Source organism: Nipponia nippon, unplaced genomic scaffold, assembly GCF_047370975.1.
Source record: "Nipponia nippon isolate SJK-2023a ecotype South Korea unplaced genomic scaffold, ASM4737097v1 scaffold_4, whole genome shotgun sequence".
NCBI lineage: Eukaryota > Metazoa > Chordata > Aves > Pelecaniformes > Threskiornithidae > Nipponia > Nipponia nippon.
The window spans coordinates 71,140,464-71,160,262 of NW_028262358.1; the positions used below are offsets into that span (position 1 = coordinate 71,140,464).

The 19,799-nt window shown below is 37.4% G+C and overlaps 1 protein-coding gene across 14 annotated transcripts in view; it reads left to right on the forward strand.

Moving 5' to 3' along the window:
* FAM184A (family with sequence similarity 184 member A) overlaps window positions 1-19,799 on the forward strand; it is a 79,533-nt gene that overhangs the window by 40,197 nt on the left and 19,537 nt on the right. For 11 of the 14 annotated variants that reach the window (XR_015708197.1, XR_015708196.1, XR_015708195.1 and 8 more), the window contains exons 6-10: window positions 2,254-2,376; window positions 6,295-6,456; window positions 8,366-8,491; window positions 9,201-9,347; window positions 19,753-19,794. Coding sequence is in view for 11 of the 14 variants with exons in the window: in XM_087774637.1 (XP_087630763.1) it covers window positions 2,254-2,376; window positions 6,295-6,456; window positions 8,366-8,491; window positions 9,201-9,347; window positions 19,753-19,794 (600 nt within the window). In the remaining 3 variants the exon portion in view is untranslated. The remainder of the gene's footprint in view (window positions 1-2,253; window positions 2,377-6,294; window positions 6,457-8,365; window positions 8,492-9,200; window positions 9,348-19,752; window positions 19,795-19,799) is intronic. The other 3 variants (XM_087774627.1, XM_087774632.1, XM_087774635.1) reach the window with 1 other exon arrangement.

Genomic DNA, 19,799 nt, shown 5'->3' on the forward strand with positions numbered 1-19,799 from the left:
GAGAATAAAACAAAGGATATCATAAAATGTTTTTCCTCAAATCATTAAATTAGTTAAAATAGGGAACAGCTCTGTAAATGTGAGAAATGTGAAATTTGATTTTAGCAAGGGAAAATTTAACTATGAAAAGATGTCAGGGTCAAGATCTCAGTCAATCTTAATCAATATACCGTCTCCTCTGTCAAACCTGTCTCGCTAAGCACATTTTGTGTTGTTTGAGTAATTCAAGGAAGAAACAGTCGGTCTCAAATGCGGAGAAGCATTGACTTTAGCATGAGCATGGTACAAGGAGCCTTGGGATAGAGACCATGAGGATTTATTGGGACTGGAAAACTGGGAAAGGCATCTGGGGTTTGGAAATCTTTGAAAAAAATGGAACAGAAGAGAATTCTAAAGAATGAGAATAGGACTCAAGAAATGGCTTAAATATCTCTCTCTGCTTCAATTCTTCCATCTATAAAAACAGCTGTAAAAATGGCATCAGTTCATAGTAGGATTATGAAAATAGAGCTGCTAATAATTTTGCAGTACTGCACAGCTGTACTGACAAGTATCATAAAAGAACTAATTACGCAGTTATCAGAACAGGGTCTGAATAGCACTAGTGAAATTTTGCAGACAGCAGATTTCACAGTGCGAAGGAGAAAAATTGAGCAAGTCTTATTTAGCAAGCATCATTTATCCCACGTGGTGATTGATCTGGGCCCGGTGAAGAAAACGCACTTGTTGAGTTACGTTGTATAGCAATGTATTATTGAAAGTATAACCCTCTGTTTCGTCACTCTGTCCAACTTCTACCATGAACAAAGAGATTGTGCAAGCAGTGTATGCACAAATCATTTATTGCCTATTGCACACCCTAATGGTGTGCTAGAACTAAACAAGCTACTAAGCTCAATGCGCTCGCCACCTCCAGCAAAGCACCTGAGGAGTCTCTGGTTTTGGATGAGGAAGGGTTGGCCTCCGTTGCTTCTGGGAGCGAGCTGGATGACACTAAGTTGCTGTCTTCTAGCTCCCTAGTTTTCCTTAGAGTTTTGTACCTTTTCATGATAGTCTTTTTCCTCTTGAATTCTCAAGCGCTTAACTCTCCTCGTCTCCGCGGTCTTACCAATGCCTGCAGTTGTACTTTTTGTTTCGTGCGTGGCTCTGGTCTATGTATTTTCATAGCTGTTTCTGAGATATTACTGATTTCTCAGAAATCTGAGCCCAGGGCTATACAGAGGCACTGAATCGATGCTAAGCCTTGCATTACAGCTGAACCCCTAGGAGGGAGTTAATAAAGGAGCCTCTGTAGCTGCATAGAAAACCTTGAAGTCTTGTATTACCTGGCTCTGGAGCACCTTACTTGGCAACCTTAATTTTCTTTAAGACGACTTTGTGGTATAATAAATTATATAGTATATTCACTGAAATGTATAATAAAGCTCTTCATTTTAACATGTTTCATGTTAAGTATTTCATGACAAAAATTGTTCTTCTGAAAATATATTCTGAATATTAATAAAGCTGAAGCATAAATTTATAGTTTTCCTTAAAAAAAGAAAAAAGTTTCTAACAAATACATATACAACATAGGCTCATGTAAGAGAAATATAATTCATTCCACAAAGTTGGTTTCAGAATTTGGCTATTACTCCACAGAGATTGAATGAAAAGAGAGGTGTTATTTGATTCTTTCCATATAGTTGAACTTGAAGACTAATTGTTGATTTCTTTTGGTTCTACATAAATTTTATAGATATGGTGTTGGGCTTTTTTTCATTTATTGTAACAGCCTGAAAAGCTTCCCAAAACTCAGTCTGGATTTTAAGATTTACTATTTTCTGTGGGGATTACATGTAGGAGATAGGTGGGTAAAGACTAAAGGCTAAGCATATTATCAGTGTAATTTTATAAAAAGTGAAAACTTCTGCATTCTGTCAACTCAGATTGAAAAACGGTGAAAGTAGATATAGTTCTAATGATTTTGATAATTAAGTGCAAAGCGAAACTAGTAATTGAGAAGAAATTCCTGTCTGTCTTTATTTTGTGATTAATCAATCACGTTAGATTAGAAAATGAACTGAAAAAATAAGGCATCCATTGTAAGAGGAAATAAATGCTCATGTTTTAAGACTTTAAGGAACGGACAGTTCTTGGTTGAGATCAGGAATATTTATGCCAGGAGGAATCATTTTGATGTGGTGCACCTGTACTTTGCGATGACCTTATGGCAAGTATTTAATGTTTCTTCCATCCTTCTTATTTCTGAAGGAGTTGGAGCAGCAGTTTGAGAAGGAGAAACTGCATTTGGAGGATGATAAGAATCAGCTCCGCCAGCAGCTGGAAAACCTGAAGGAAGAGCTGACAACAAAACTGACTTCTGCCAATCAGGAGGCAAGGGTTAACTTAATCGTATCAGCTAACGGTCATGTGCACTAGACCACATTTCACCAGTAATGATCTTGTGCTTACAGTCCAGTACAGAGCTAGGACTACGCTGTTCAGTCTGGTTTGTCCCTTATTTCTGTTTAAAGTAGAGTATTCTTTAAATGTGATAAATTACTTGACCGTTTCTGAGCACTGATTTTATTGGCCTTTAGAAAATCAACAAAGCAAACGAGATTGAGGTACAAAACAGTTGATGTAAACACCCTTTCTTGTTCTAACTCTGCTTATTTCTCATTAGGTACAGAGACCTCTACACAAAATACATCAGGAGGCAGAGGGAACGTTAACTGTATTTAAACCCATATTTGTTTACAATTAACATATTGTAAATTCTGGTCAGCTTCCTGACTTGCAGGTGATCTTTATATATTTCCATCAAAAGATGACATGAAATACTTATTTGTAATAAGACCCAAATTATTTGCAATGTTTTGATACATGCAATCAACGTTAAATATATCATACCTCAGTACAGTTTTAATTTTTTGAGTTTGAAATCACCACCTTTTCATAATATAACTTTTTTAAACTAGAAATATATTCTTACTGATATCGAAAACATCAATCCATTCTTGTCTGAAACTTCTGCCTTGTTTCAAGAAAATAATTCATTAGCTTCATTGTTCAACAGGCCATACATATGATTTCAGTGTGTGCTTTAGGACAGACTTAAGCATGAATTTAAGTACTTTTTTGCAGTGATACTTTTTGTTACCATTTTCTATACCCTACAAGGTGGCAGGTGTTTGTCTAATTCCGGTGGCTTGCAATTTGCGAAATGTTAAACTTGCTTTAGAACAAAACTGCTTGTTTTTAATAAATGAGTAAGATGGCCTTTCTGGAAGTATATATTAAATTATTATGACGATGATATTAAAGTATGTATCCTTATATGTTAAAACATTATATATTGATATATTATTAATTAATATATCAGTACATTGCTACATTAATATACATGTTAGTGTATTAAATTATTATATATTAAAGTATATATTCGGAAAGTATATTTATTTTATTTATATATATATTTATATACACTAATATACACTTTCAGAGTAGTACCTACCAAGTGTGTGTGTGTGTGTGTGTGTGTGTGCATACCCCAGATAATACATGGTAGCATCTTTAGAGCTCAGCAGCGCTGCTGCTCAGTCAGTCGTGAGTACCTGTTAAACAGGAGACTGTACTTCGTTCTGATAGTCGTGAGTGCCTTTGCCAGTACGTAAGACCTTGGAAAAGGTGTAAATTGAAGCTGGAACTGCTCTTGCTCTCTTAACAGTATGCTTACCTACATTCAAAATAACAAAAATGTGATGTATCTGTTATATATGTTAACAAAATCATACATGGGTTTATTTTGCCTTTCAAAATTACAGAAAGTTTTGTTATTTCTTTTTAGTTTTAACTTCCTCTGCTGTATGTTAACTTTCCTTGTTGCTGGATTAGATCTGAGGAGAGCGCTATTGTCGTTCTATTGTCATTCAACACTGTAGGTTTTAATTTAGTTACTCTTCATCAGCTTCTCTTCAGTTCATGAGTAATAAACTTACTCCTCCTCCTTTAAGGAAATAACTTCAAATATGGTAAGAATGAGTTTTCATTACCTAACTGCTATCGAGTTCAGGCTTGGAAAATTCATCAGCACACTGAATAAAGAAGACAGAGGCATAGCTAAGGAATAGATTAACTCTAACATCAACTAAAGTAAAGAATTAGGGCCAGCTGCTATTTAGTAATTTAGTTTATATGCATTCTTATGCCAGGATAAATGTAACACGGTGTATTTTGCATATTGAGAGAACGAGAGGAAGCATACAGGCAATAAATTCAGGGTGGTCTGTAAATCCACTCCGTGTAGTACAGAGGCGATATGTTTTATTTTATTACTATGTTTATCTTAAGCACATGAGACGAGTGCTTCACTTGCAACCACAGCTTACTCATAGATCTCTATTGACAACTGACAAGAGTTTCTCAATGTCTTTCACTGACCTGGAAGAAACTTCCCTGTGAAACGTCTGGCACAGCTTTAGCTTAGCTCTTACATTTCTACTGCTGCTTCCTTTTTTGTTTGCTGCAGATACCATTTAACAGTAGGCATATATTTATTACTTTCTGGGGATGTTAGCTTAGTTCTAGCTTCCCTGCTGAGAAAGCTGGTTTTGAACCTACGCCATCCTCTTTTCTTTTTGACAGACTTTTTGATAGCAATTATCTTAGCTGCAGGCTGAGGAAGATTCAAGCCTCATTAGGCTTGCTCCTAGTACCAAGCTTTTTAAGAACAGTGTAATCTTAAATACTTGCCAGAGATTTTTTTTGAGAGCTCACGTTAAGTCAAGATACTGACTTTCTCCCATGTATCTCAGGGTGAGGCTGGCTGTTTACTCTGCAGATTTGCTTCCTTTCACTGCAGACCAGCCAAGACCTTTTAGGAAGACTCTGTTTGTGTCACTTGACAGAGTAGTCAAAGGACTGGCCATCTCCATGCAAAGGATTTCCGATGATATTACTAAGGATCATTTTAAACAGCCTCCAGCATTGCTCTGTCATCAGTCGAATAGACGTAAGCCCCAGGAGTGGCATTCCTGCATAATGTTTCCATATCCTTTAGATCTACAGGACTGCTGTTCACGGTTCATGCAATGTTTCACGGTGTGCTGCTACCAGATACGTAGACAGTGGTGCACTTTGAGGATATCAGTACAGTTTTAGGGGCAGTTTTTCACGTAGGGATTCTCCTTCAGGTAGTAGCGCTTTGTAGGGAATTACTAGTTGTTTGTATATAATGCAAAGGAGCACATAGACAAGTGCTCAAGATTACATTAGTTTTTCTCTGAGATCTGTCATGCCAAGGAAATTTGAGATCCCTTGCTGAGAGGGTGGGAGGAGTCCCTCTTTTTAAACACTTCATGGGTTGCATACAGAGGGAGAGAGAGTTCTGGAAGGGGTGTGTGTGTGCCCATGTATGTTATAAACAGTATTTGCATATAATTATGCTAACAAACAGAAAGAGTAGTTATAACTGTTACCTGTTCGTATCTACAAACCAAAGGTTAGTCTGTCCTTGGGGCGCTTATCCCATTGTCAATGGATTTATCTCAACATACAAAGGCAATGGCATAGACTACTACTTCTGCAAAAACTTCAGTTCCCATTAGCTGCTCTTCTTTGGTCCCCTCTGCCTCCCATTATTCTTTTTCCAGCCTACATATTTAAAAAGTTTTTCCTTTCGCATAGCTGGTGAACAATGTTCAATCTCTAATATTTTTACTTGAAGCAAAGAAGTATAGTATCATAATTTTACAGACGGGGAGCTGAAGCACAAACAGGCAGAAAAAAGTGTATTTTGTTACACAGCAATTAAGGAAATTATCACATTTTACTTTACAGATATTAGATTGAGCTTTCAACAGGCTAATTTATGGACGGGTAGCAATCTGAAAACAGAGAAGTATATACCCTAGCACAAGTTAATTTATCCATTAGATTAGAGTTTATATATTTTGAAATACCAGTTCTCGTTATTTCAGTTTGCATAAAACACATAAACTTTCCCAGAGTAAAGTTACAGGTAATTTCAGAACTTCTACGTAACCTTTTTTTATTGCAAAATGCTTCAAACATAGGTTGGATTTTTTTTACTTGTAAAAATTCTTTAATTGAATCTTTGTTTGGTTTTATAATATTACAGGAATTTGTTTTTTAATACAGAAACATTAAGTGATATTAAAGGAGAACAGGCTGTGCAAATAAAAATTTGTCTAGGTTGGAATTAGAAAACACTGGAAGAAAATGAAACCAGAATGACTTGGCTGCCATTAGTAATAATTATGGAAATTACATCTTTTTTGTATGTCATAGGTGTGTCGTCTGCAAGACCTAGTACGAAAAAGTGAACAAGGCCTTGGTACTGCAGAAGGACATATCTCCAGTCTTCAGGAAGCTCAGGAAATACTCCAGAAAGAACTGGAATTAACTAGAGCAAGACTGCGAGAGACCACAGATTCATTGTATAGTGTTGAGGTAACCATAATGTTGGAGAATAAATTGTACAAAGTGCAGTCACAGTGATTTTGGTCTTGTTGTTAAAATGGCAAGAAGTATTATAGTGTACACACTATTGAAGGAGCTTCATACGGCTTCATTAAAGGAGAGATTTCTCTTTTTATTTCAAGCAGAGAGGAAAAAAAATGGAAAACTAGGATGGGCTGGTTTGGGGTTGGGTTTTTTTTTGGTTGATTAGTTGTTTTGGGGTGGGTTTTTTGTTTGTTTGTTTTCAGAACACTTTTAGTATTTAACGGGTATTGCTGCAAGCACATCTTTCTGTGGTTCATGTAAACTGTAGCTGTCAAAGTATGTCCATACAAAATATATCCAGAGTTGGATTTTTCAGAGGCTTAAGAGAATTTCATGAGAATGTAAAAAGGATATGTGTTATACCAGTGCTATTCCAGACAGTTTCATGTCTTGGTGCAAAACAAGATCTAGAGCTTACTTGCTCTAGAATTCACTGAAACCTTTTTAATTTTTTTTATGCATGCATACCATATTTTCCACAAGTAAGGGGCGCAGTCTTCATTTCAAGCTCAAATTTAGAATTTCAGAAGATGCTCGAAAATACTTTAAAGATCTATGCTGTGATATCTTGAAAGATAGTAGACTATCATCCAGAAAATGCGACCACTTTATACAATCGAAGCAATTAATTTGTCTAAGCACATAACATATATATTGCCATTTTAGTTTGTTTAGATAGAACTGGAGCTGTCAGTTAATTTGTTAATAGCTCATTGACTTTAATACTAAGTATAACCTTTCCTTTTTCTTTCCTCGGTAAACAATGTGCATTTACAAGATCACAGCAACATTTGAAGTAGAGCAGCAAATATTAAAAAACAATTTCACTGAATCTGTTTTCATAATGGTGTTATTTTCTTAACAAAAACAGCGTGAAACAGGGTATTGGTGTATACATTTATTTATTTATTTATTTATTTATTTATTTATTTCAGCTATGGTCATTACATGTGCACCCTATTACACTTTGTAACTTCATCTGTATTTTTTATAATTTCTCTAAGTGTCCATATGAGCTACTGCATTCTTCTCTCTTCACCTATTATAACATTTATATATTCATATATAGCAGGTTACTGGCAATAACATTTATCTTAACAGATTTTAAAATATATAAATGAAAAAATCCTACAGAAAAATTTTCACTTTAAACAGTCTTAATTAAATTTAGATGGCCATGTTTGCTTCTCATGAATGAAGCAAGCGCTGCTGAAAAACACTCATGTAAGTATGATTTCTAGGTAGTACCTAATACTATTCTAGTATGGTAAAATGTGAACAGAAATTGATAGGAATTTTAAAGTGTTTTTTCTGTGTTCAGACTGTGAAACCCTGTTTCTAGAAGGTTTGTCCAGTCAAGAAACAGAAAGAGGATACATGAACTTTGTATAAAATCCAGATAGCTCAAGCTTTGAAATTCAAATACTGAATATTTGCTGCTTTAAAAAAAAAAAAAATCCCAAACATGCTTAACAAGAGCCTAAGTAACCTGCTCTAATTCTGAAGTTAGTCCTGCACTGAACAGGACTTGATGACCTTTTGAGGTTCTTTCCAACATAAATTATTCTGTGATTCAATGTAACAGTATTCGAAAAGATTACTTCCAGACTGACTTATTGGAAAATTGCTTTTTATAGCTTTTTATAGGAATGCAGAATTCTGTTCTACAAGTAAGAAGTATCAGGAGATGTATAGGCATTAATTGTGTGCAGTTAAGAATTACACACTGAAAAAGTTACAGTTCAAGTTTTATGAGCTAATTGTAACTGACATTTTTATTATAAATACACTCGCTTAAGGTTTGAAATACTTTTTTGCTGCTGATCAGTCTCTATTGTGAAGTTTGTGTTTGCAGGGAGAACTAGATCAGGAGAGACAACAGCACGAGGCAATGATTGCTGCCATGAGAGAAGAGGAAAAGTTCAAGGTTGACAGAATGGCTCGTGACTTGGAAATAAAATGGACAGAAAATCTTCGGCAAGTATTAATTTTTTTCTTTTATTCTTTAAGAAATGAAGTATTTATTACATGCAAATGTAATAGCAAATGAAACGTAAAGCAAAGTTTTTGTGTTCAGTTTTGGGCCCCTCACTACAAGAAGGACGTCGAGGTGCTGGAGCGTGTCCAGAGGAGGGCAATGAAGCTGGTGAAGGGTCTAGACAACAAGTCTTACAAGGAGCGGCTGAGGGAGCTGGGGTTGTTTAGTCTGGAGAAGAGGAGGCTGAGGGGAGACCTTATCGCTCTCTACAACTGCCTGAAAGGAGGTTGTAGCGAGGTGGGGGTCGGTCTCTTCTCCCAGGTAGCAAGCAACAGGATGAGAGGAAATGGGCTCAAGTTGTGCCAGGGGAGGTTTAGATTGGATATTAGGAAAAATTTCTTCATGGAGAGAGTGGTTGGGCATTGGAACAGACTGTCCAGGGAAGTGGTGCAATCACAGTCCCTGGAAGTGTTCAAAAAAACGTGTGGATGTGGTGCTTAGGGACATGGTTTAGAGGTGGACCTGGCAGTTAGGTTAACGGTTGGACTCGATGATCTCAGTTGGTCCTTTCCAACCTTAATGATTCCATGATTCCATGAAAGGTTTCCGTTATTATCTAAGCTTTTCCAATTATTAATGAGTTCTTAATTCTTTTTAAGTTCTTGCACAAGATCCACTGCATTTTAGTTATTTGACCTTTGCTTTTAGACAGGAATGTAATAAGCTTCGTGAAGAGCTGAGGCTGCAGCATGAAGAGGATAAGAAGGCAGCCATGACTCAGCTGTTGCAGCTGAAAGAACGTGAAAAAAATGCAGCAAGGGATGGATGGCAAAAAAAAGTTGAAGATCTTTTAGACCAGGTAACTATTATCTCTTTGAGAATTGGAATGCCATTACAATTTCATTGCTGGTGGTTTGTTACCAATTAATTACATGAAATTGGTTGTGACATCTGTCTTTGAAATGGAATTTGTTAGCATAATGCTTTTTAAACCTAATCATTATTGAATGTTTTAAGTAATATATGAAGATGCATTAAAATTACATGAATGTCATTCTTTACACTAAATGTGAATAAAACTTTTTACAGGTTTTTGGGGGGAGCGGGAGGGTATTGACAGTCTCACCTCTTCACTATAAGATTTATTTTTTTTTTTCATATTCTGTCTGCTCACCTATTCTACTGTAAATATTTACCAATGCTAATTGTATGGACTTGGAGGTATCCTTCATCTTTACAATAATGACAAGTCACTGGAAAGTCAAAATGCCCCTCAGTTTCTATGACACATTTATTACAGCTATGTCTTCTCTTAAGTGATTTTGAACATTATTTTGGGATAATTTTTTGTAAATACTGTTTTTTTTTCAATTGCAACTCGTATTTATAAACTCAGTTATGTTAGATAATTCACAGAAAATACTTGCTTTGTACTTTTTCCAAACCACAAATGCTATAGAACTGGTTTTATTGGCTACAGTTTGAAAGAATAGCTGATAATGAACAAATACATTTTAAAGTAAGAGAAGCAGATTTTGGAACTCATTAAATGACTGCAATTTCAGGGTGTTATTCTGGGATGGCTTTTAATTTGCTGCCTAATTTGAGAAGTCTAATAACTGAACATGCATTTGATTATACAGCATCTTATAGGAACACATAACAATTTATTTTGCTGACACGGGAATTTAAGCTTGTAAAATCTTGTGGTTTGGGCTCGTAAAAGCTGGGGGTTTTCAAAGTTCTTGGTCTGTTACTTTTTACAACATGAATGTAATAAGACTTGGACTCATTTGATTTTAAGTTTCACTTACTGCCTTTACCCAAGCTTCATTTACTCTCTTTACTTCCACCTATAAATAGCATTTTCTCTAGGAAAGTAGAATTTGAAGGGAATTTGTTAAACTTTCTGTAGTTTTAACATACTTTTAAAATACTTTACTTAGCTCTACCTTTCAAAAATACCATAATAAATCTAACCTACAGTTTCAGAATGGAAAATTAGTATGTTGCAAATGAACAATTTTTTTTTGCATATGGAAGAAATTTTGGAATCAGAAAGCTAACTGTAATAAGGACAATTTTACTAGAGAATTTGCAGACATAGGAAATGGTCTGCATATGCAAAATGGCTGGGTGTTTTTTCTTCATTCCTGCACCATTTCATAACAGCATATGCGTTCAGAGGACTAGTAAGAAACTAAACCCTGGGAGTCTTCACTTTGTTTTGTTTTGTTTTTTTTTTAATCCAGCTGTTGCTTTTCCATACCAGTGTTTGAGTTGGACAGGTGTTTCATAAAGATCGAAAAGTTATTGTTGGTGGTAAGGAATTAAGCTTTCCCTCTGTAAGAACCTACATTTTATCCATTACACCTGGAGGAGAGAGAATTCCAGACCATAGCGTACACGATGGGTAACTTAACTCTTAGAGAAATGGGTTTGTAGTGAGTTCCTCCCGACTGCAGCACACAAAGGGTATCCTCTGAGAGTTGCACTGGCCTGAATCATAGAATCATAGATTTACTTAGGTTGGAAGAGACCTCAGGAGGTCATCTAGTGCAACCTCCTGCTCAAATCAGTCAACACTGAATTTGAACTAGGTTGCTCAGGGCTTTTTCCAGTCAGGTCTTGAATAACCTCCATGGATGAAGATTCCACAGCCTCTCTGAATAATCTCTTCTAGTGCTTTATTATTCTCATAGTGAGTGTTTTCTTTATAATTGGACAGAACCTCCTCTGTTTCAGCTTATGGTCATTGTCTCTCATTGTCCTGTTGTGCACCACTGTAACGAGACTGGGTCCGCTTTCTCTGTAACCACCTCATAGGTACTGGAAAGCTATTAAGTCCCACAAAACCTTCTCTTCTTTAGACTGAACAAACCTAGTTCCCTCAGAACGATATATGTTCCAGTCCCAGCCATCTTGGTGGTAGCTCTCTACTGAACCTGTTCAAGTTTATCAACGTTTGTCTTGTACTGGGGCAACCAAAGCTGAATGAACTGGAGGAGGAGACGGAATGTGCCCTCCAGGTGATGTGCAACAAGTGCCAATCCAAAGGGACAGAACCCTTCCCTCAAACTACTGGTCGTTGCTACAGCCCAGTATGCTGCTGGCATTCATTGCTGCCGGGCCACACTGCTGATTCTTGTTTAGCCTACCGCTGACTAGGTGATGCAAAGCAGATCTGTAACCCAGTATGAACCAGTGCAGGGGTTTAGTCCGTCCCATGTAAAGGACTTTGCATTTGTCCTTGTTGAATTTTGTGAGGTTCCTATGGGCCCATACCTATAACATATATAGGTCCCTCTGGATGGCAGCCCTACCTTTCAATGTATTGTGTCCCCTCCACTGTGCTGTGCTCCACCTTCTACTCCTCCCATTTTGGTGTCATCCACAAACTCCATGAGGGTACTATCTGTCTCCTCCTCCAGATCATTGGTAAGGTACTAAAATGAATAGGTCCTGGAACAGACACCTTAGGAACTCTACTTGTAACAAGCTTTCAGATAGAGTGAACCGTTAACTGCTACCCTTTCAGCCTGATAATCTGGACAGTTCTCGTCTATCTGATAGCCCACCCATCTGAATTGTGGTACAATCAGATACAAGGATGTTAAAAATCTTGCTGAAGTCGAGATCACAAACATCCACTGCTCTTCCCTCATCCGCAGATCTAGTCATTTTGTCATGGAAGAAAATCAAAGATAGTATTTTCATTATGGAAATGAAATTTCTTGAGAGAAAATGCTGTTCAGCTGATTAAGTGCTTAAACACGTTCTTGCTGGTTCTAGCTCTTTCCATTTCTCATAGCTGTGTAATGGGCTTTTAATGCTTTTCTTAAAACCATTTTGCTGCTGAGAAGGCTTCAGCCATGGACAAAATAGCAGGAATTTTTGTTTTTAAAGCGTAAGTGTGTTCTCTCTTCTGCCTCCCTGTGTTGCACAATCTTCAATTCTGGGCACTGAAATGTCCAGGTTAAGACCTGTATTCTTATCTCTTCCTTCTTTTGATAAATGTTTCTTTCTGTAAACTGAATCAAGTGTTCTGAGTGTGGATGGGCTTTCCTATGTTTGAGCAAATATTGGTTCTCCCATCTTCCTTACTTTCCAGTAAAATGTGTTCCAGTAAAATAAATGTTTTTGTCAGCTTTTTTTTTCCATTCTTATATAGCTTCATACTATTATGTGACCAAGCATTAGTGTGACGTTCTTCTTTCTAACTTTGTCAACTTTTCGCACACGAAGATACCATCTTCTATTAATGGAAATATTAGAAGTAGTGCAGTGAGAATGGACAAAAATATACTACATACACTTTGGTAGCTGTTGTTTATTTTTCCTGCTGCAAAGATTCTCTCCTTTTGTGAAAAAATTGTATAAGTTTCCTATTCAGAGTTTGTTTCTATGATGGTGTTTTCCTTTTTAAACTGTCAAAGTAAATATGAGAAACTTTGATTTATATAAAAATGTAACTGTTTCCTTCTGATGTAGACATGATTCAAATTGTAGTTTTTAGAAAATTTCAAGCTCAATCTTAAAACCCTGGCCACTGAGTATACTCTTGTTCGTGAAGTGGAGCGTTGTAGAAAAGTCACAGAGCTCCTGTGCATATCTGTAAAGGACTGTTGACCAGGCTTCTACCCAAGGGCAGTTATTGCTCCACCTGTATTTGCCTGTGTGGAGGTGCTTATCGCAGAGCTGACGTGCATCCACATTAGCAGAATCGGGAAACGCTCCTTTCTTTCCCCAGCACAAGGATTACTGGCCTGTTGCACGGCCTGGGCAATCCTTGTTTTAGAAGATTTTCTGTCGAATGGATGCTGGAAATTTCTACAAGAAATAACCTGCACGTACCCCGTATCAGTTTCCTGAAAGAAAGGAGATTAACTTCCCGCACAGAATCACTTTGTTTTGCTTCCTGTCACTTGATATAGTCCTGAACACACTGTGTAAAAGCTTGTCTGTCACACACAGAGAAGTAAATTTCAAGTAACTTCTCCATCCTAATTCTCTCTGGTCATTCTTGTATTCAATAATACTAGTAAGGCTACCATGACATCTAGTGGATGGTAAAGGGTTTTGGGCAAGATTTAAAAAGCACTTAGAAATCTAAAATGCTGAAATCCAAAAGAATAAAAAGAAAAATCCATACCAACAAGGGAGGAAAGAGCGGAAGGCACCTGGAATGCAGTTCAGGGTAAGGTTTTATGTCTCTTCTTTCATCTGCAGATATTTGTTGTTTTCCAAAGGGGCACCACTTTCTGCAGCTCTTAGAAACTTTTCAGAAGTGACTACAGCTCTCAAAACTGTGGTCTTAATGGGACTGTGCTGCAACTCCTGTGGGCCTCACGGAGAATCAGGGGAGCTTCGGGAGTTTCTGCCTAGATCCAGTGTCTGTAGCCATCCTGCCTCTCACCACTGATTTAAGGAATCAGTACTCCTGTATTCTAACTGGGAAAACTATGCTTTAAGCCAGTCAAAAACTGTTGTACATGAGCATGTGAATAATCACGTAACCCAGAGTCACTGCAGCCCTCCGAGGGCCGTCTATTGAGGGTGCTTCCCCCTGTTTCATGACTGTCTGTACTTCTCAATGAAGAATCCCTCTTGTCCCGGGCTCCCTGTTCTATGCAGAGATGTGATCCTGGAGATTGGTTGGCGCATTTGTTCTATCCACGTTGGTCATTGCGGTTTTGTCTGAAGCTTGAACATGAAAACAAATGCCTAACATTCAGCTGTACTATCTCTTTTTCTGAGCTGTTAGCTGTGGTGAGCCCATTCAGCCCGTACTCTGCTCTCTTCATTATTTTACTCTTTGTTTAAGATTCTGAACGTAACAGAGGAAATTCATTAAAGACCATTTACAATTAAGAGCTACTCAGCAATACAGACAAACAAAAGCAACAGAACAAATCAGAGTTTTCAAAGTATTTTCAGTAGGATACAGTAGGAATACTAACAAATGTTAGCTTTGTTGCTCTGTTTAAGAATAAATGTGTTACTGGACTTCTTTTTCATCTCTCTTTTGGTTTCTTCTTCATTTAATTTTTTTCTCTCATGGTGTTGTGTTTAATTAAATGTAAAAATACGTCTAGGCCGATGTTTGAAATTACGGTATCTTCATATCCAAAGAAAGTTGTCTCTCTGATCATAAGCTTCTAATTGGAATTTAATATTACCACTTTTTGTTTGGCAATGTTTGAGTTAGTAAATCTGGAGGAGACTGAAAGACTTTTTAATTCTACCTGTCAATGGATGAAAAGAACATTAAATTCTTAGTACAGCGTGTAATTAATGATGCATGAGTCAGAAAAGAGTTTAACTTAGTATTTGGAGTTAAGTTTACGCTTCCAAAACTGGTAAATAGAAATCTAAGACAAATCCGATGGTAATACCATTCCCCAAATAAAATTTTAATCCTATATCTGTATGTTTTTCCCTTAAATGTAAGATAAAGACTCTGGCAAGAATCTAGTTTTAAAACATTACCCTTAGCCTCTTTGCTCCGGAAGGTAGTTGCTGAAGTAGCTTTTGCAGAGGTTCAAAACCAATAAAAACAGTGGACCCTGGGAGGAATGAGAGATAACTTATTAGGTGGGGCAAAATTTGTTTGAGATTCAGCAGATGAATAAAATTTTAGATTAAGAGCACTTCTTGGCAGATACCTCTGTGCTCCAGGAGGGATTAGCCAAGATGCATATATAATCTTTAAAATCCTGACAGCATTATGACAAATAAGTAAAATGAAATGAAGCTCTAGTATTATTCCAAAAACTTTAAAAGCAGCCTTTAGAGCCCTGTATTGCTGGTTTTTCTTACCAGAGAGGGCAAACTTTGATGCAACCATTCCATTCCTAGCATGTCACAAGCCTCAAGCCAAGTACAAAATGTTGTCGTAGGAAACAGCTGCTTTCCAAATCTCTGCAGAGTCATCTGTCGCGTAAGCGCTGCGCAGCCAGAGGCAGTACGTCTGCTGACAAATCAGTCTTTCTCTTCAAACCAGAGACGTATCTCGAGGGAGAGTTGTGGGGTAGTTGTTGTCAATATTAGCTGGATAAAATGGACTTATGCTGACGGTCCCTTCAGCTTCTTCAGTAGGCATCTCGGAAACCAGTTTCTTTTACTAACATCTGATGGATGCACATAGGTTTTCTTCCTCAGAAAGGTAAGCAGCATCTGTTGGAGGTCATTCTTAACATGAGGCAAAGACTGCGTAGCAATCTAGATCTGCTTTGATACAGCAGATAAAGTTGGACCTTCCCCACTTAGGGTCTCGGGTATTACACAAGAATTTCTGTTGCCAGCAGTATTTTGAAAATTCAGTAAACCGTATACCAAAGTCAGATCTTGACACAATTGACATTGAAATATCAGTGAGAAAAAGTGTTACATCTTTGGGTGACATGAAGACTGATGCTGAAATTCAGTGTCAAGCCTCTGCGATCTGGTTGAAAGTAATTTTTAGCCAAGAGAAACAATGAAATGAGAGACGTTCCACGCATCCAATAAGCTGACATCCTGCAAGAAACAATGCAACTGAATGAAAATGTCAGTGGTGCAGTAAATTTCCTTCTTGAGGGAAATGACACCGTTTGATCACCAAGTATGGCGCCTGTGGCAGTTGTCGTGATGGGAACACGAGCGACTCTTCATTACAGTTAGCAAACCCAAAGCTTGAATAGTTTCAAATCTCTAAATCTGTGCTTTCCTACAACACAAATTGACCCAACTAAATTGAAAGCTCAGCGCTTTTAGGAGAGATGTTGAAACAGAGGTGGGAATACAGATCTTTCCCCATGTACTGCATGCAAGGTCTTTTGGCCCTGCTGAGTAGCCCGCAATGATCAGTGGGTTCTGAAGATGCAGCGGCCTCTTTGCTGTTCCTCTGGGTCACGAGGGAGTTCTCGTGGTTACATCTGAGGCTTAGCTGTGCATACGCTGAGGGTGGAGAAGACAATACTTCTACTGAAAAATGAGACAGTAGAATCAAGTAAAAGCAGGATAGCTAATACATATAGACTGAATAAAGACATGTTTTCAGAAGTTCCTGTACTTCCAAGAAACAAATTCCTTTGTACATCCTATATCTGCGAATCCTGATTTCAAAAAGAATGGAACAAGGGTTTCTCGTACCACAATAATATCACAAACCAATAATCTTGAATTCCAACCTGTAGAAATAGAGTGATAGTTAAACCCACGTTCTCCCTTTTTTTTTTCTCATCACTTCTCCCCATCATAGAAATACAGAGAGTAATAATTATACCTGCGCTCTTTTTGGGTCTCATCACTTTTTCCCCAGATCATGGACCTTGCTGTGGAAGTAGTCATGAGGACGTTTTGAATTTTTATGGATTTTCTTAATAATACTTCAACCAGACTTCTTTTGGAGTTCTCCATTCTGAATGTCGTGCATAGTTTTCCATATGGAGCTGCATCTGATTATATTGCTACACATTTTGCTGGAAGCAGCTCCCATACCAATTGACTAGCCTATATAATTCTAATTTACTCTTTTCACACTTGAAGGTTTTCTTGATTGACTCCTAAATCATCTTTTCCAGTCTCTTTTTCCAGGACTAATGTTTAGCTAACTGTCCTATAATTAAATGCTTTTGAATAGTGATACGATACTTCCAGATTTATAAAGTACTTGTGCATTTAAAGTTTTGTTAAAAATCAATAAGCTGTAGTTACTTGCCGTGGTTTAACCCCAGCCAGCAACTAAGCACCACACAGCCGCTCGCTCACTCCCCCCCGGTGGGATGGGGGAGAGAATCGGAAGAGTAAAAGTGAGAAAACTCATGGGTTGAGATAAAGACAGTTTAATGGGTAAAGCAAAAGCCGCGCGCGCAAGCAAAGCAAAGCAAGGAATTCATTCACTACTTCCCATGGGCAGGCAGGTGTTCAGCCATCCTCAGGAAAGCAGGGCTCCATCACGCGTAACGGTTACTTGGGAAGACAAACGCCATCACGCCGACCATCCCCCCCTTCCTCCTTCTTCCCCCAGCTTATATACTGAGCATGACGTCATATGGTATGGAATAGCCCTTTGGCCAGTCTGGGTCAGCTGTCCTAGCTATCCTCCCTCCCAGCTTCTTGTGCACCTGGCAGAGCACAAGAAGCTGAAAAGTCCTTGACTGGTGTAAACTCTGCTCAGCAAGAACCAAAACATCAGTGCGTTATCAACATTATTCTCATCCTAAATCCAAAACACAGCGCTCTACCAGCTACTAAGAAGAAAACTAACTCTATCCCAGCTGAAACCAGGACATTACTGTATATTCAACATGGCTGTGTGTCCATAGAACACATAGGAATGTCAAATATATAAGTTCAACTTTATTAAAAAATAACTTTTTTTTGGTCTGTGCATGGGCTTCTTTTTGCCAATAAGATCTCAGCATTTAATAGATAATTTTTTTGCACAAGATAATTACTGTTGTCGTTCCACAATCAGGAAATGTGGGTTGCAGAAGGAATGCTTTGGGTGAGGTAGCCTAAGAAACCTGTGACAAATCTAAATACTGAACTTAACTGGAGAGTTTTAGTGCAGAACCTTCACCAAAAGTTCTTTGTAGTTCCATCGGTTTTCCAGATCTCTGGAAAACTTTTAAATTTGGTGAAATCACATGTATTAAAATGATTACTCCATCTTAGTACTTTTAGTTATACGATCAGTTTGACGGCAAAGCAAGACCAGTTTCTTTCTTGGTGGAAGAAATCCGTTATTCTGCAAGCAGCAGGGGCAACTCTCGCTTTCTTAAATGGCTTTTTTGATAGGGTAGACCTCAGAATACAGCTTCCCAAAAGTGTTTTTACTTTGAATTTGTTTTCAGTGTAGAACATTACTAACCTTTCTGCTTCAAGTGTGAAATCTAAATATTTCTTAGTTGTACTACAGTGGTGCCTAGATATATCCCTTAAGTCCGAGACATTCTAGAAACTGAACATTTATTTAGCAAGAGATCATTCCTGCTCTCAATAGCTTCCCCCCTAAACAAACCAGAGAGATGGGAAAAGAAGCACAGAGAAAATAAGTGGATTTGTTCAGATGGGCACTGTCGAAATCCGGTGTTGAGATTGGAGCTGTTAGATGCCAGTTTGTTGTCTTGTCTGCTGGAGTATGATGCCTCCTAGTGTTACTCCCTTGCATAGAAAATTGTTGCTTGTAACTCTTAGAATTCTAATAAGATCACTTTGGATATTGCACAATAACGTATTTTTATGTTGTACCTTTTTGTAGATTCAGGAGAACGAAGAATAATAATAATGTCATCTTTTTGTATTTTGACAAAGTATTCTCTAAAAGTTCCCAGCTATAGGCTTCCAAGCTGGTGTCAAAATACCTGCTGTCTCCCAGAGAAAGCCATCTTCTTGACTGCACCGTGCCAAAAGGGGAAATTGGTCGTGCTGGATTTGAAATTGCGCTCGCTTCATTTCTGATGACTGTTGTGTGCGTGTGTGTGTATGCCTATCTACACCACTCATATATATATAAACACACAGGCATTTTAGTGTATGTGTATATATATATATATATATGAATGATGTATATGATTCGTGTGATCAATAATATTTCATATGGAACATTTACTTGGCAATATGTTTTTATTTGTTGCTTTTCATTAGCAATCAACACTAGTATGAGTGGTACATTAAGTAATTTTTTGCTGCAGACTTTCAGGAGGAGTCTTTTATGTACCCATCTCATTCTGAATGTTGAGAAAAATAAGAGAAGTGTTTTAATATATCTTCATTGCAAACTAAACTAGTTTTCTGCCCTTTAGCAGTGAAATGTGATCTTTAATATTATGCGTTTAATATGCTTGTGATATTTCAGAGACACAGCTGACTGTTGATTGAGTCCTTATGTAACATCTTTTCTAATAGTAATGCAAATGGGTGTTCTTAATGATTTCTTCCCAAAATTGTTTGCCATAAAGAAAACAGTTGGATAATTTCAAAAGTGTTCAGCTGCGGAATATATGAGTATCTAGTAACATTACGTTGAAGAAATAATGCTATCCTGTACGTTCAAAACATTACACAGGAAAATGCATCATTCTGCTCTGTGTTCAGTAGTTTATATACTAAGTCAAAGCAATGTATTCGTAATTTTTTCCAGCTAGTTTTCAACTTATTTTTCCCTGAACAAATTATAATTAATGTTCTATGTTTTACTCTCCCTTCTTTATCCCTTTTTCTTTTACTTAGTTGATTTCTGAATGTTTCCCTTTATTCCTGTGATCTTTTCTTCATAGCGGCACTGTCTCGGTGAAGCTTTGCATAAATCTATCAGCAATGTAAG